Source organism: Protopterus annectens, chromosome 2.part2 (genome assembly GCF_019279795.1).
Source record: "Protopterus annectens isolate FY-2018-M chromosome 2.part2, PAN1.0, whole genome shotgun sequence".
NCBI lineage: Eukaryota > Metazoa > Chordata > Ceratodontiformes > Protopteridae > Protopterus > Protopterus annectens.
The window spans coordinates 5,932,022-5,946,979 of NC_056730.1; the positions used below are offsets into that span (position 1 = coordinate 5,932,022).

Genomic DNA, 14,958 nt, shown 5'->3' on the forward strand with positions numbered 1-14,958 from the left:
GAGATATATAGCATTATGTAAAATAATTTATATCTAAAGTGAAAATTTATTAAGGAATAAACTTCAGCTTTACTGGTATTTGCTCGAATACACATTCCGGTTTATAATATTGCTGGTGTGACGAATGACGACAGAACTTTTATTAATGAACAAAACGTTATTAACAAATAAAACTTCAACTGTACCGTAATTGCTGTACAAAACGCGCACGTTTATAATATTGCAGGTGTGTCCTGAAATGCGTTGTATTCATTGACATTAAATACTTCAAACTTCTTAATCTGAGCAAGGGTGATGAATCGATAGAGGGCAATGATTTTCTTGCATCCTTGCTATACACAGTTGTATTACCCATTGCACTTTGGGAGAATACAAATATACATTTTTACGAGGTGCGAAATGACACCAATCAGAATTATTCCTGAAATATATATTCCCTGGTCTGGCAGCGACACTTGACAGAGGTTTGGGGAGGGTGGCTTTGGTCAAACAGTTCAGGAGTTGCACAGGTCTTCATAACTCTCCACTGGATTTATGAACAATTTTACAAGGAAGGGAGGAAGCTAATCTATGTTCATAATCCACACATTCAGTGACCATGAGGACTAATTGGTTACTTCGGGTTACACAACTAGCTGACACAAAAGTAACCGGGTAGTTGTGACAGGAGGAAGGACATTCCATGCTGGAAGTGCTGTTTGAAACTGGTAGCTGCAACACTGAACAGTGGAGAGTGGCCCTCTTAAACCCGACGGGCGTTGGGACCTGGGAGACAACACAAATTACAGTTAAGTAATTTTGTCCCTGGGAACCTAAGGTGAGATCCAACTTATCGGGCAATGGATAAGGACTTAAACAACTGTCGTCTCCTTCGGACTAAATGTGCTTCTGTGGGCATTTGGCATCGTCTCCTCCGAGTGGATTTCTAAGTTTTTGGCAACAGAAGCGGACAATAGAATGAACCATAGAAAGGAAGTGCCATTGAACAGGTCGGGGTCGGGAAAGAAGGTGAGCAGTGGCTAAAGCAGTTGGACTATACATTAAATGTTTATTTGCAAAATGAAGTTATACCAAAGCAGATGGGCTGTGTAAGGAAAATTTTAGGAACAGTAAAAAAAAAAAGTATGCAGCTTGCAACTTCTTAAAGAAAATATGCAACTTTTCACAGGAAATCATTTGAATCGCAAGTTTATTACCTTGAATGTATTTCAGCGATTATGAGCCTGTTCAAAAATATGTTTGGTTACTGTGCGTCTGAAAAGATAACTTTTCCCCACAGACTATAAATGTGCACTCGTATCGTTTTTATTACAGAAAGCAGAGAAAAGTTTATACTGCTAGATGTGTTTTTTTGATAGTATGTTTGGGAATGTAACACAGCAGCTTTGGCAGTACTTCAGTGAGCGGTGGACACTAGAAAAGTTCTAAAATAAATAAATATAGGATCACCGGTGCATATAAGGGTTAATATTTCCTTGCCTTCTTCGTGGAAGGTGCTTCGCAACTGCACTGTTTATGCCCTAAGTTTATTGCCCTTAAAATCGAAACTCGTTGAAGGTTGCATATTCCACTTCAAGGGACCTACCTGTCTAAAGGCTGAACTCGGTATCCTGCAGTCAGGCTGAATAGTTAGGAAGTAGGTGAAGATACAGTTCCAGCACACCTCTACACCGACTTGCATGGGCAGTATTGAGTTACAGCCCTAAAAGAGATGGTTTTCTGCTGCTGCCGAAATTTTACTGCACTGTTCTGAGTCTTTCTACTAGCAGTTGTATAATGAAACTACTGCAGTCACTTAGCAGTACCGCTGGAGAAATAACCACAGACCCTTAAACGCCTGACTACCCCCCTAACTCAAGACATAATGCATAAATCTTCTATTGCTATTCACTGCATGCTAAGCACTATTTAATATCATATCTTCGGACTGCTCTGATTTTAATATAGTGCTATGATTCTTCGCCCTCAGATGTAGCCATAGATTCCTGTTAGATTTATTATGTTCCACAAAAAGTCAGACCTGTTTGTGGCACATACCTAGTTAAATTAGTAAACTAAACAGTACGGATATTCCCTATCACTGACTACACAAGGTTCAGTATATAAAGATTCTCCATATCAGATCTCCTGTTGTTAAAAATGTTACTCTTTCTGAACCTCTGCTACGATGATACTCGTGCTTGGAGGCTAAACGTAAGTAGTAGTGGTAGGGCACTAAAGGAAAGAAAGTACTAAATCAGGTCCAAACAATGTTTACTGCTGAATGCCTAACAATATACCACTGTCTTGGGCTTGAACTGCTGGTCACCTTGACATACCAGCCCCCTCCAAAGGAAGAAAATTGTTATGTGTGAAGTCAAACAGTCTTTTGTGATGAAGGGCTAACAGTAAACATTACCAGTGCTCTGGAACTAATACTCACCTTGACAAACCACTCCCCTGCCCAGCCCTGTGTGTGTGTGTGTGTGTGTGTGTGTGTGTGTGTGTGTGTGTGTGTGTGTGTGTATATATATATATATATATATATATATATATATATATATATATATATATATAATGTATATGCAGGCTGGTACCCTTTAGCACCACCCCCATTCTCTTTTGATAGGACATTTGGAGTGTTTGGGTAAACATCTCACACTGTTCTTTCAATATTTGGTTACTGGAGAGTACATGTTTAAATTGCATTTGTAAATGCGTTGTAAAGAATAAATCTTTTACCATGACTTCACTCTTTGATGTTTGAGACATTACAACAGTAAACACATACTGTACAGGGTCTATAAAACTCTAGTTTCACCAGTCACTGTGGAAGGCAACTGAGGTGAATCTGTCAATCGTCAGTTGTTTGATACCCCCCCACACACACACACAAAAAAGGCTGGCAGTTCCTACAGGGCCCTATCCATTCTATGAAATGTTTTTGCAGGTGTACTTCTAACATTTTCCAAGGCTTGCAATTTTGCTTAATTTTCAGTGCTGCACTATGGGGACACAATGATACAGGATAGTGTAAACATTTTAGTTTACTCGTGCATAACGGCATATTTATATGCTGAACTTGTCATCTCCCATGAAGCTGCTTTTATTTGCATTGATGCCTTATGTTAAAGGAAAGGCCTGATTACGTGTTGTACTTTGGAATTTCCCTGTGTGTGTTGTTAGTGCCTTGTATTGTCACTGTTTTCTTGAACCTTTCTAAACATCACTGTTTTTCTGCCCCATTTTCATTTAATATTTCACTTTTAGTCCATCTCAAAGACCACTGAGTGTGCACTGCTGTGGTTTCATATAATTATTTTCTTGTGCTAAGACTGGTCTATTTTAAACTGATAATCCTAAAGTTTTGGTCTGGCGGCAGATCATGCATCTTTTGAACCTGCTTCTTGGTCTTCGAAAACAGTCCAAGGCAAGGGAAATGATGAGGGCATACAGCACAGCCTACCTTGACCTGCCAAAGACACACACAATACCCCACTCGGTGGTGTTGAAAAAAATACTACCTTTAAATGTAAACCCATATGTCACAAGAGGACAGAACCCTTGGCACTATGTGATGCTCAAGCTAGTCACAAAGCTGGTGATCATCCCAGTCGGCCCATGGGCCCCTATTATTGTTTGGCATCTACTTCAGAAGTACAGGCCAACATGGGAGGACTTTGGCTGACAAAGTTTGCAGGCGACTGCAACTGGAAATACCAGTGGGAAAGTGCATCGGACACGGTTAAACGCCAAAAAATACACAGTCACCTTCCGGGAAAAACAAGGTAACCCCAAGCTACCATATAATGATCGAGGGCCCCCCATCGGGATGTATCTCACCCGACATCTGAGTTGCATACGTCTGCTCCAGAGGTGACGGTGCCTGACATACAAGGCCATGTCCAACCCGGAATTAATATAGATTTATCACTCATGCTGTGGAATAAAATGGAATGTGGAATAAAATGTGAGGCAGAGGAGGCAGAGCTGCTCTACTCTGTTCAGAAGAACCTGTGGATGAGACCGAGAGTGTTTATCCCGGAATCATCTCTGTGTGTCTCTCACTGGACTGAGGGGGGCACAACAAACTAATGGGCATTTTTTTTTTATGGGGTGGCGTAAGCCACAAAAATTTGGGCTAGGCTTATAAATGCCTTAGGGCAGATAGCCTAGTATAAACCTATGAACCTATAAAGAAGAATGAAAGAAATGTCTATAGGGAACATTTGTATTCTTTAACATTTCCTTAAAGCAGCTAATTTTGACTGTTTTTCTCTTATTATTAAGCATTTTCTGCCTCATATGTCCTTACCATAAACTATTTTTTTCTGAAGCAAGTCTGGGCTATATGACATAGTTGTTCATAGGTTCTTACTAGACTAACTGCCCTTATGGGCCTTTTTAAGCCCACCCATTTACTAAAGTTGAGAATTAAACCCTGTATCTTGTGTCTGTGAGGTAGACAACTTAACAATTATACTAACTCCGTCTAAAATATTATTTGAATGTATATACACGCAAGTTGCCTGCTGTCAGATTAGAACCCCTAAATATCTAGTTACAGAAGTTGGCAAACACAGCACTCAATGTTACCTCCGCTGTATATTTTTTTTATGTTATGTTTGTTATGGTAATACATTCATTAATTTCTTCTCACATCATGTGCATTATCCAGTTCAGAAACATAAACGAGTTTGTTGTTGTTGCCTTTCCATCTTAGCATTACTTAATGGTGCCGTATAATATGCGTCAATGAGGAACAGTCCTAAAATATGTGCGTGCATTTCAGATCAAGCTTTGTATTATACTGTAACACTGGCCTTTGTGACAGTGCCCTTTCTGAATTTCTCTTGTTTTAACTTTGTGACAAGTCCTATATTTTAAAAAGAACATAACTGTAATTGTCAGAAAGTTTAGTAACTAGCAACATTGCTAACAATAATTTTAGGAACCATGGATTACTCAGTCTTCATGTATGACAACACAGTTATACACAGGGTGACTGCCTCTTAAAGTACACTATAAGTGATATCTTACAAAAGTTGGGGAGTGAAGACTTTGTGCATTAAGCCATTGCTGGTTATGGGTAGACTGAGGTAACTTAAAAGAGTGTATCCATATGCTGGTCATATTCTTAGGTGCCCACCTATCACTTTGAATTCTGTTTTTTCTGTGTTAAGGGCAATAATTGCTGCCCTGCCTTAATTACAAAACTTCCAGAAACCTTGAGAGAAATGTTATGTTACATTATGTGGCTAGATGGTTAGCAAACCTCCCAACAATAGTTTGGATAGTCATCTTTTGAGAAATGCTAATATATAGGTTCAGGTTCATATAGGTGTTTAGGCTGGCCATGACCACAAGGGCCTTAAGCCTAGCCATGCATCCCAAATCTCCTGAGTTCTGGTCTTACCCTTGATATTGTTAATAGGCAGGGCGGGAGGTTCTCTAAACTTATTTTAGCCTCACGTGAACTGCATACTTCCATTAGTGCTTGGTTTGGTGGTTTCTCCACTAGCAAGCCCAAAAGTTTTCTGACAAGTTGCTACTTGCCGTCATCTTGGTTAACTCAGTGTAACACTACACAAACACAACATGAACGCACACTCATCTGAAAATGAGAAATGATGAAGATTCCTGTTTTTTTCTTTCTTTCTTCCCTCCACAAAAAGCTACCAACTGGTTTCTCAACGGTTTTCTCTGTAGGCAAATCCTGTGGAGTTGGAATGTATCCTTTTTGTCTGGAGCAGTTTCTGCTCTGCTGCTGCAGCTGAAGTTTTTTTGTTCTTCATTTTCTCTCTAATTGTAGTCTCAGTCCTTTGAAAATTTTGCCCCTTTGTAATCTTTTTTTTTCTCCAGTGATCCCCAGGCCCAGGCTTTTGTCCCAAGTGTGGAGCTTTAGTTTTGTTTCCCTCGGCTTTCTTTCTAGGCTTCATCACTTGTCCTCCATTTCTTTTTGTTCTTCAGCCGTACAGGAATGAATCTGATGAACTCTCTCACTCACTAATGACATGGTCAGCGTTCAGAAGTAACAATTTCTATCTCTGCTTACGTCCCACCAGGAACTCCTCCTCCATATTGCAGAGGAAAGCTCTCCTCCTGTTCTCTATGATTGTTTAATTATAGTAAGGTAAAAGTTCAGAATGCATGTCCTGATGCAGTGGTTTTAGACTAGCTAGCACATCAGATACATCTACAGTATCCATTAGGATGGATCACAACAGTATAAGAAGCCGTGGTGGTGCAGCAGTAGCATTGTCGCCTCACAGCAAGAGGTTCTCCCATTCACGGCTGGAGTGCCTCCTGTGTGGAGTCTGTATGTTCTCCCCGTGGTCGAGTGGCGTTCGAAAGATATGCGTAAATGGGAGTGCCTTCGTTGAAGGTTGGGCGTCGAGCTGGCACCTCGGCACCGTAAAAATCTACTGCCAATCATTAGCGGATCAGAGTTCTGCTGTGGCGACCCCTAAATGAGAAAAGCCAAAAGAAGAACATGTCCTTGGATATTTATAACACACATCAGACACTAAAGCTGAACAGTCTCTCCAGGGTAGTGTCAGGAACCTTGTATGGAATGGTTTGTTGCTGATCTCAACCTAACTCAATAACACAGTGAAGTAGGTAGTATTTTAGTTTTAATATAGGATGAAATGAACATATATTGTCAAATACAGAGATATACTTTTATTTATTTACCAGGGTAGAGCACTGATCCCCTTGGACTTTTTTTTCAGACTCAACTCGGGATGGCTCTCTGGTTAAGTAACTTGCTCAGAGTCATACAGTTAGGCAAATGGAGACTGAGGGAATCAAACCCTTGATCACAATAACCAGCTTCTTAATCCTCTTTACCAGCTGCTAGACCCATCTCTTAATCACTGTGTCTGACACCTTTTCAACCTCTTAGTTAATCGGTAGTTTCTAGGATTGCAGTCCAGGAGATCATTGAGGTGCCTAGTCCAAATTTCTAGTTTCTCAAAGCACGGTCTAGTTTAATGATTTGCTCAAGGTCACACAGGTGGATAAGGGATGACAGAATCAAATCCAGTACCCAGATCGTTAACCCTCTGTGTCAAATGCCAGCACAAGAACTGAGAGATAAAGGCCCAAAATAAGCAGGACAAGGAGGGACACGTCAAAGATATAAGGTGAAGTCAGAGAAATTGTGAGAAACCAGGGGCAGAGCTCTGCTACCAGCATATCCACCTATTTGTTTAATGTAGACAGGCTTAAAGTAAACAGTTTCTCTCAGCTGCATTTTTGTTATTGAGCAAAAACCTATTGTTAAGTTGATGATACCCTGTCAAGTAGCGAGGTAAAGTTACCTGATGTAAAGTGGAGACTTCAGATGCGCTAGACTTCTAATTACCAAGCAGTCAAGTCAGCCTAAGAGTAGTTACAGAAAGTCTTTATTATTGGTTTTGGGAACTACACTCGAATCTCTGTTAAGTAATGTGTTGCTTTATGGTTCATACCTTATGGAACATTTTTTAACAAAAACATTAGAGTTTGCAAGACACATCATCTATATTCATAATGAAAGCAAAGGAATTTGGGTACTTTATCCCCAAAGTAACTTTCTCTTGCTGTGGAGTTTTTGTCATTTCTGTTATTTCATATCATGCTGAAACATTTCAAGTACATAATCATTGCTTTCTGCAATAATTAGATGAAAATTGGAAACTATTTCTCATTGTAAATGGGAGCATATGTATCATTTTCATGTGTTTTTTCCATAGGAGACCACTGCCCAAATAGAAATGCCCTGAAAAAATATGGACATATGGTAACTCTTTACCTGAAAAGGGAACAAACAAGCACATTGTTAAATACACACACTAGTTCTGATTGTTCTGTTTGAACATTTTGTTTTGTTTTAGTTTTTAAAGCTTAAAGCTATAGCCCTATAAATCAACTAAACTTCTAAAGACAGGAATCTATAATAAAAATTTTAACTCCCATGTGTCAATAGTTCAAATCCGTAGGCCACCAGGACTAATCAAACTACAGGCTGCATTACCTGTCAAAATTAGTAGAATTAGTAGCCTAAGCATTTGGAGACAAATACACACCTCTCACCTGTTCAGATTTTCACAGAATATCCAGATTTGTGCCACATATTTTTGGGCAGTCCTTCATCAAATGTGTGGAGAAATCACTGAGGACTGAAGTAACTAAATAATGACATACATTTGAGTTTCAGACTTTATATCCATCAGAAAATGTATGCTAATACAAAACCTATTATTTTAGCATCTAGGTTTATAAGAACAATATTTAAAATGTGTCCCTGATTTTGGGTCTTTATCATCCCCATGATTTTTGGCTTTGTCTGGATTTCTTTGGTTTTGGGGTTGAGAGGTATGGTAAAGTATTAACAACAGATCTTAGGAACACCTAAAAATAAGTGCAGCTGAGTTTGTCCCACCTTGAAAAATTTAAAGTCACGAGGTTTATTAATAACAGAGATAAGCTGAGTTAACAAGGTCAAGGTAAAGTACAACAGGATCAAGCTTATTCAGAGAGTGGTGATGTCATTCTATGGATTGAAAGGAACAGTATGTGGTGGAGTGGGTCAGACGTGCATGTTTATTGGGGGAATAAACAAAACTAGTAAAAAGATAAACGTATATGGTATTGAGACATAAGAAGTGAATGAAAGAAAATGGTACGCTAAAGTAATATTTTTTGCAAGTCACTGTTTTGTCATTCAGCAACTTACTTATAACAAGGACACGAAAAGCAAATTTCATGATGTAGGAAGGCAGCGGTTTCCAAGTTTGGGGGATACTGTAGAGGAAGGGTCTTGCTCACCTTTTGGATTTTGAATGAAAATTTCTGGAGAGAAGAAATGATGGCAATCTAGGACTGATGTGCAGCAGGAAATTATGAGCAAGGGGCAATAAAAAAGGAGCAACTCAGATGACCAGCTGTCAGATTGTACCACTGTATTCAACATTCCTCAGACATATCATTGAGTACAGTGCCCCCTTTGGTAGCATACCTCTCAATTGTCCCAATTTTCACAGAATGTCCAGATTTTGTGCCTCATATTTTTGGCCTGTTTCTCCAAAACTTGTGGTTTTCTGGCAAATTGCTGACAAATCATTGAGGACTGAAGTCAGAAAATAATGACAGGAATTTGAGTTTTAGGCTTCATATCCCTTATAAAACTCATTATAATGCAAAACATGTTATTATTTCAACTTTTTAAGTTTGTAAGAGCAATATTTAAAAAAAAATGTCCCTATTTATGGGCCTTTCCCATTGTATATGGCTTTGTCCAGATTTCTTGCTCTAAGAGGTTGAGAGGTATGCTTGGTAAGTACCTAACCAGGCACATCCAACACTTGGAATGTCCACAGAGGTTCCTCAGTAAAATAATACAGGGCATAAGTTACATGTCCTCTGCAGACTGTCTCAATGCCATATCCCTGTATTCTGTCTCCTATAGGCTGTTGAGGGAGATCTGTGCATAGAAGGTAGTGTCAAACCCCAGCATGCTGAAGGACCTCTTCCATATCCACAAAACAAACAGCACCAGAAATACATATTCTTAAAACTTGAACCTTGCTTGTGATATTAATAGGACCTGCTGGAGAGACAGGTATATATCCTAGAGAGTCCCCTTCTCTGGAACTGATTCTTCATCTACATGAAGCAGAGTTCCTCCCTAACCCAAATCAAGTGTAACTTGGACAATTGGATGGGGAACAGGAAATTCATCCCTGGTTTGGCACGTATGTCTCTAATGGATATAGGCAGCCTGTAAATGCTTCCTCTCCCATTGCCCTACTTGTAAATGTTTTATATCCCAGCCCCTCCTTAGACTTATCCAGAATACCAGAACTGTTTAAGAGAGATAAAGTGGTCCTAGTGGTCGTTAGCCCACTGCACACCTATGAACCTATGAAACTGTGAACCAAAATGAGATAAAATCCGTAGGAAATGTGGTGAAAATATTAAAAATCAGTAAGAAAATTTGTGTGATAAATTTTGATTAAAGAATTGTGCATCTGTCACTTTTTCTATGATGGCCAGATGAGAGAGAGTGCTAATTTAACCCCTTTACAACTGTCTATTTTCTGTTGTGTTTACCCAAAATACTTACTGTTTGGAGATGCTTTTACTTCCTTTTTTTCAAAGGTCACTGGCTCCAAAATGGTTTGACATATTGTTATAAAGTTTTCTGCCATTTACACTGATGTGTAGATCCCTGAGAAAATGTATTATACAATGTTTTGCCTTCAAAAGCAGTGGCACAATGACAGCTTGCATGTAAAAGGGACATTGTCTTTTGATGTAATTATATTTTTATAGCTTTTGCATTTACTACAGTGAAAGAAATGAGAGCTGCACTATTAAGTTAAACAAGACTGTTTTGGAAATATAGCAGATTTCAGGTTGTAGCTCATTCTGGCCTTAATTGAACCTATCTGCAAATGATAACATATGTAATTTTTTTCTTAGACAGTGTTTCAAGCAGGCCATGTAAAGTTTATTTATTTATTGTGAAACAAATGGTACACATATGAGCGTCATAATGACAATGAAAGCCTACCGGCTGCATTTATTAGTATTTGATTGTCAAAGTCAAGGTCAAAGTACACTTTATTGTCATTTAGACATCACAAGTGAAGTCTAAACGAAATTATGTGCATCGTGCTTGAATTGAGAAGACAAATACATAATACATACATACAATTACAAATGCTTAGAAGAGAGACATATACATACATGGGTCCCCTTTGAATGGTCGACATTTCAAAATGTCGACATTGATATGGCCGAGACCATATGATCGACATTTGAAATGTTGACCATGGGGAACCGGCATCTCTTTACAGTGCAGAATGGAAAGATTTCCACTTCCACACTGTAGTGCGACCTCGGAGTTGGTATATTTAAGTTCCGGGGGGGAGGCAAAGCCCCCCACGAGGTGCAGGGAAGCCCCCCTGCTAGCAGCGTTAAGGTAAATTTGTTTTTGTTTTTAATGGATTTACTTGTATGGTCGACATTTCAAATATTGATCATATGGTCTCGGCAATATGAATTTAAGTAGACCCACATACATACAATTACATGTGTATCATACCTAACATTTACTTTTCTCTTAGACATTATATAGACAGTTATATTATTACTTATCACCACAATTATTCTATACACCACTATAGCAGCTGATTGGCTCCTTGTTGCACCTGTACTTAGTACACACTGCAATTCTCATGTTCTCTATAGTATGAGAATATCTAGCAGTTTGTATTGCACATAATTTTCTTGTAAACTGAGAAGTTGGTTGTGATGTCTTATTGTTATTGCACTATTGTTTGGTTATCACAAGACATGTCAGGGTCTCACATCCCTGAGATTACTACCAGAGTTCAATAGTCTAATTGCTGGAGGAAGAAACTGTTCTTGAACCTGGTCATTTCACAGCATATGTTGCGGTATCTTCTGTCAGATGACAGGCATGTAAACAGCTCAAAAGTAGGGTGTGTAGGATCACTTATTATTTTTGTTGCTCTGTCATAACAACATGTCATGTATAGATCCTTTATCTCTAGAAGTTTGGACCCCATTATTTTCTCTGCAACTCTATCTTTTGTAGGACTTTTTGATTTGCAGATGAACAGCTTCTGTACCACACTGTAAAGTTGTACATTAGGATACTTTCTGTGGTACCCCTGTAGAAGGTGGAGAGGACAGAGGGAGGTAAGCTTGCTTTCCTTAGTCTCCTCAGGAAGTGCAGGTGTTGATAGGCCTTCTTTACTATGTGACTGGTATTGGTTGACCAAGAAAGATCCTCCTTTTCATCTTTTGTTGATCATCTTGTGTGTCAGCAGATCCATTGTTATTTGTTTTTTATCAACCAAAAGGCAAAAAAACCTCTGCATCATAATGACAATATAGACAATTAGAAACTTTCTGCCAGAATTCTTAGGAAGATATTTCATGACCTCCCGCACTGTAGGCTGGCTTTGTTCAGATTTCTGGATTTCAGATTTAATGACATGGAAACGCCAACATCTTCATGTTATATCAGTTATTTTACGTGTTTGTAGATTGGGTGTGGTAATGTAACTATGCTGGGAGAAATTTAATTTTAAAGAGAGATTTATAGGATTTTTTTTACTTCTGCTATAATGACAGGTGACAGGTCACTTCAGATACATTCTTGAAGTATTGCATCCTTCACCCTGAACAGAATTCCTGAATAATCCTGCATTTGATTCTTTCATATCAGAGACAACATTTCAAATGCCTATTGATATTTCTTAATAAAAATGTTAGGGCAGTATACTGAGAGACTTGGGCATATACTCCACCTATAAGGAATTAGCAAACACATGTTGACCAGGTCATTTCTCTTGCCAAAGGTTTTAGAATTGACAAGTTTCCACTGACAAGTGCTGATGTTATGGAGATCTACATTTTAATTCTTACTTTTGCAGTTACACTGATTTAATACAGATATATTTTGAACGTGTACTACATTCAACCAGAGCAAGAGTTATTTGTCACCAGTTATATAAAGCAAATACAATGGGACTTTGTACACTTTTCACTGGAGTGTCTGCACAAGCTGGCATTTGCTGTCTACATACTGGATGGAATGTTTCAGACACCCTTTCATAATTCTTAGAAAAATTTTGTTTTATTTGAACACTCAGGTGCACACTTCATTTAAGACTTCCCTTCCATGCTCAAGGTCTCACACTTCCCCAGTATTGAAACTGACTGGCCATTTTTCCTTTCTGAATCATGAGCTTTGATTTTGGCATACATAGTGGAATGTACGTGATCTTTACTTCTGACAGAATTTCAGATCAATACAGATGCTTTCTTGATTGCATTGGATTACTTATACTGAACATAAGTTATATACTCCATCCTTTAGATTTGCTGAATATAATGCAGCTTTGCAGACTGTCATGCTGAAATACATATGCAAACATACCTCTCAGCGGTCCACGTTTTCACATAATGTCCAGATTTTTGCCCCTTATCTTTGGTCTGTTCCTCATAAAAATCTCTGTTTTTCTGGCAAATCATTCAGGATTGAAGTCACTAAATAACAATAAATAATGACAGACATTTGAGTTTCTGACTTCATATCCTTCAGAAAATACATAATAATACAAACCATTTTGTTCTAACAACTTTCTAAGTTTATGGGAGCAATATTTAAAATCTATTTTTGGGTGTTTTGTCTCCCTATTTCTTCTGGCTTTGTCCAGATTTCTTGCACTGAGAGGATGAGAGGTATGTATGCAAGACAGCAGCTGCTACGTAAGTAAAGCGCAGTTTTATATTCATTAGTAACCTTTTCTAGGAGTCATACTAAGATACATGTGTACATAACATCTAAGGTTGCCAGATGATAATAAAAGACTTGCCCACAGCTCAGGAATGAATTTGTCAGAGCTCTTTTATCGTTATCAATAGAGGTATTTTAGTAGTGACATCATTCCAGTGACATAAATTGTCACTTTTATAAAGAATTTTTGTATGATGTTTAGTTCATATATATTAACACTGCACTATAGTCACATTGCAAGCAGAAATTCCAATCCCAGCCCTAACAGAATACATCTGTACATCCTTTACAGAGAATGAATGTGATGCATTGTTGCAGAGTGTCACACACTGAAATGCTACTGCAAGCTTACATTTAACAGCTATATACAATAAAATATATCTCAAATCACCCTCTGACAGTTCTTTATAAATGTTTTAGAGATTTATATTTGATTATACTGTGCCTTTTTGATTTTATGTGTTTGTTTTCCCACTTTAACTCATTCAGGAGGTACTTGAGAGAACTATCTGGTTAATTGACTTGCTCAGAGTTACACAATAGTCAAATAAATGCAGAAGAAATTAAACTATGTACCCCGGGGTCAGGCAGCAACTCATTAACAGCCCAGAGCTTTAGTCCTTTAAGCTAACTTCCTTACACATGTGCTCTGTTTTACCCTTACTGACTTATGTGTGTCTCACCACTGAATTTGGTTTGTCATATTCTCCTTGTCATCACTGGGATTTGGTTCATGTTGCAAGTATTCACTGACAGAAAAGTAGTGCCTCTATGCATATGTTTATATGAATTTTACTTCTGATTAAATGTCAACATGTAACGGACATATTATTGTCATATACAGCTTTCCTCACCGCGGAAAACAAGTCATAAACACACTTTACAGAAAACAGTTGAAAAAGAACTCTGGAGCATTGTACATTCTAATGGCTATAGAAAGTGCATATACCTGCTGTACCCAGACAGCACAGAATCTGTTCTAATACAGAGGCTATTATATCCATAGCTCCTGTAACTACATTGTCAGATATTGCAAGTAAATTGAATACATTTGATAGTGAATGTATGGGATTTTGTAATAATGAAACCACAATGTAAACACGTTATCACAACTGAAGACAGATCTTAATTTTGTTTATCCAGAATACATTGCTTTTGCATACAAGCTTTTACTCTATGTGATATTATTTTGGGTTTGTGGTTATTATGATAGCATGGCTTGATGACAGAAAATCAAACTTAAAAAATGCAAGCTTCCTGTTTTGCACAATAAATTGTAATTCCATCATACAGTACAGCTTCTGATGAAATATGATATTAATTAAGATATCTGGGAAGATGTTATAGAATTTTAAACATCTGATGCATCATTTTGTGTCTTTCGGCTTTTCCTGGTTAGGGGTCGCCACAGCGGAACTCTGGACCGCTAATGATTGGCAGTAGATTTTACGTGCCGAGTTGCCAGCTCTGATGCACAACCTTCAATGAAGGTACGCCCATTCACGCATGTCTCCACACAGAAGATGCTCTAGCTGAGAGTCGAACAGGACAACGTCGTACTGGGAGGCAACAATGCTACCGCAGCACCACCACCGCAGTTAAACATGTGATGCATCATAAACTCCTAAATAAGCCTAGGTCAAATAATCCATCCTCTC

General features: G+C 38.4%; 1 protein-coding gene across 2 annotated transcripts in view; it reads left to right on the forward strand.

Moving 5' to 3' along the window:
• Positions 1 to 816: 816 nt before the first annotated feature.
• The window catches only part of PDE8B (phosphodiesterase 8B), a 2,824,882-nt gene continuing 2,810,740 nt past the window's right edge, over positions 817 to 14,958 (forward strand). Inside the window, exon 1 of one of the 2 annotated variants that reach the window (XM_044063695.1) lies at positions 817 to 1,008. In XM_044063695.1, coding sequence (XP_043919630.1) covers positions 958 to 1,008 — 51 coding nt within the window. In that variant the 5' untranslated portion in view covers positions 817 to 957. The remainder of the gene's footprint in view (positions 1,009 to 14,958) is intronic. The other variant, XM_044063696.1, reaches the window with a different exon arrangement.